General features: G+C 18.7%; 1 protein-coding gene across 1 annotated transcript, besides 7 other annotated features; it reads left to right on the forward strand. All coding sequences in view use genetic code 6, as the record gives it.

Moving 5' to 3' along the window:
- Positions 1-3: 3 nt before the first annotated feature.
- Positions 4-43: a microsatellite.
- Positions 44-184: 141 nt separating this feature from the next.
- Positions 185-246: a microsatellite.
- Positions 233-307: a microsatellite.
- Positions 238-307: a microsatellite.
- Positions 244-308: a microsatellite.
- A 223-nt stretch (positions 309-531) lies between these two features.
- Positions 532-578: a microsatellite.
- A 97-nt stretch (positions 579-675) lies between these two features.
- Positions 676-748: a microsatellite.
- A 104-nt stretch (positions 749-852) lies between these two features.
- Positions 853-2,068, forward strand: IMG5_123520 (hypothetical protein; the record flags this gene model as incomplete). The annotated part of the gene is made up of 3 exons (XM_004032331.1): positions 853-979; positions 1,217-2,002; positions 2,040-2,068. The coding sequence occupies 3 exons, from the start codon at positions 853-855 to the stop codon at positions 2,066-2,068; spliced, it is 942 nt and encodes a 313-aa protein (XP_004032379.1).
- Between the last annotated feature and the right edge of the window lie 240 nt (positions 2,069-2,308).

Below are 2,308 nucleotides of genomic sequence, written 5' to 3' on the forward strand. Positions count from 1 at the left end.
AACATTTATAATTAATAATAAATTATTTTAATATAAAAATAAAAAAAAAAAAAAATTAATTGTAGATAAAAAATACAAAATTAATAAAAATAATATTTAAATATAAATAAAAAAATTTCAAAATTTTCAAAAATTATTTTTTCTTAAATTATTTTATAAAAGCTGTTGATTGCGTATAAAATTAAATAAGAAAAAAATACTATTATATTAATAAAAAAAAATATTACATATTTAAAAATAAAAATAAATAAATTATAAATATATATATATATATAAATATAAATATTAATATATATAATTATAAATAATTTTCATTTATAATTATTTTTAAATTATATATTTATTACGCATTTTAATTTAATGTAAATAATAATATATAATAAAAAAATTTTATATAATTTTAATACTTATTAGTTTTTATATATTTTTTATATATATAAAATCAATCTTATTTAATTTTTATTATGAATATAAATATAATATAATTTAAGAAACATTTATATATAATATATTTTTTTTTAAAAAAAAAAATTATATAAATATATATTTTTATTTTATTAAAATATAATTATTATTTTTAATTATTTATTTTAAAATATTTTTACTAACTAATTTTTAAATTAAATATGTATATACATATATATTTATATATTTTTATTTTAATTTTATTAATTTATATATATTTTTATAAAATAAATATTTATTAAAATAAAGAAACATTTATTTATTTAAAATAATATATTTTTTTAAAATTTCATTTATCAATTATATATAAAGCATATGAAAAAAAATATTTGTATAATATTAAACTTATTTTTAATTGTATATTCTCAACGTTAAACAATATTAAAAATGTGCTTATATGGTTCTTTTAACAAAGATGATGTTAAAAATTGTGGATTTTTAATTATTGGATTTAATGGAAGTAATCCTGTTTCATCTTGTTCAACTCATGTTTTATTAGGAGGTTATGATGTATGTGGATAAAATTGTATTATGAAGAATTATTTTAAATCAACTTAACCTGTGTTTAGTTATATAATATAATTTTCATATGTACTTATTGATTCATGGGATGACGAGGTATTAAATATTTTTATAAATGGAAGATTAATAAAGAGTCTTAGAAAAACTGATAATAAAACTAATTTATGTGGATTACCAAAGGGTGACTTTTTTTCAAATGTCATAATAACTTATTAAACTAATGAAACAGATATTGAAATTGAAATTAGTAGTAACTTAGATGAAGATGCTTTTAATGAATCTTTTGGTATAAATGAATTTAAAATTATAGCTGATGAATGTATGCATTAATGTGCTTAATGTAAGGACTCTGTATCTTGTAGTTCTTGTTTTAAAGGCCAGTATTTAGATTTAGGAGTTTGTTCTAACTGTATTTCACAATGCGAATAATGTAGTAATGGGACTTCTTGTGATTTATGCAAAAATGGATTTTTTTATAATGATTTTTAATGTGTTTCGGCCTGTCCAAATAATAAATATGTAGATAATATAAAAAGAACTTGCAATGATTGTAATATTAAATGTAAAACTTGTTCTAATGCAACCGATTGTGAAACTTGTTTTTTGAATAGAGAATTACCTGGTTGTGGATGTCCTGCTCATAATTATGATAATTTGAATTACTAATAAGCTTGTTTTGCATGTTCTAATATATCTGATGGATGTTCTACTTGTAATGATAGGACTTGCTAAGAATGTCTAGCGCCGCGTTTTTTAGATGGAAATTCATGTGTAAATATTTGTCCTTCAGGTAAGTGGGGAAACACGGCAACCAGATAATGTACAGCTTGCTAAGCTAAATGTGTAACTTGTTCTAATGACAATACTTGTGACACTTGCTTTGAGAATAGAGTTCCTTAATAATGTAATTGTCCTTAATATTCCTATGATCCTAGTGCTTTCAATTAAGCTTGTACTATGTGTTCTACTTTTTCAACTGGATGTGCTACATGCAATGCAACTGAATGTCTTACATGTATAACTCCTTATTATTTTTAATTAAACTCAAATAGATAATGTGATTCATGCTTAAGTATAATGACTAAAATGCATTTTAGTGATGATTTATTGCAGTTAATTATAGATTTTGATAATTATTTTTCTAATTTATAAATTAATCTTATTCTAACAAATTTGGATTTATAAAACTATTCTTCTTAATTATAATTTACTAATTTACTTTGTATAAAAACATTAGATAAAACTTTTATTAGTACCAAATTATAAGGAAATATTTTGTGTTCTTTTGATAAATATTAAAAAACACTTACAATTAAACTTG

The sequence above is a fragment of the Ichthyophthirius multifiliis genome (genome assembly GCF_000220395.1).
Source record: "Ichthyophthirius multifiliis unplaced genomic scaffold scaff_1120509250979, whole genome shotgun sequence".
NCBI classification, from domain to species: Eukaryota; Ciliophora; class Oligohymenophorea; order Hymenostomatida; genus Ichthyophthirius; species Ichthyophthirius multifiliis.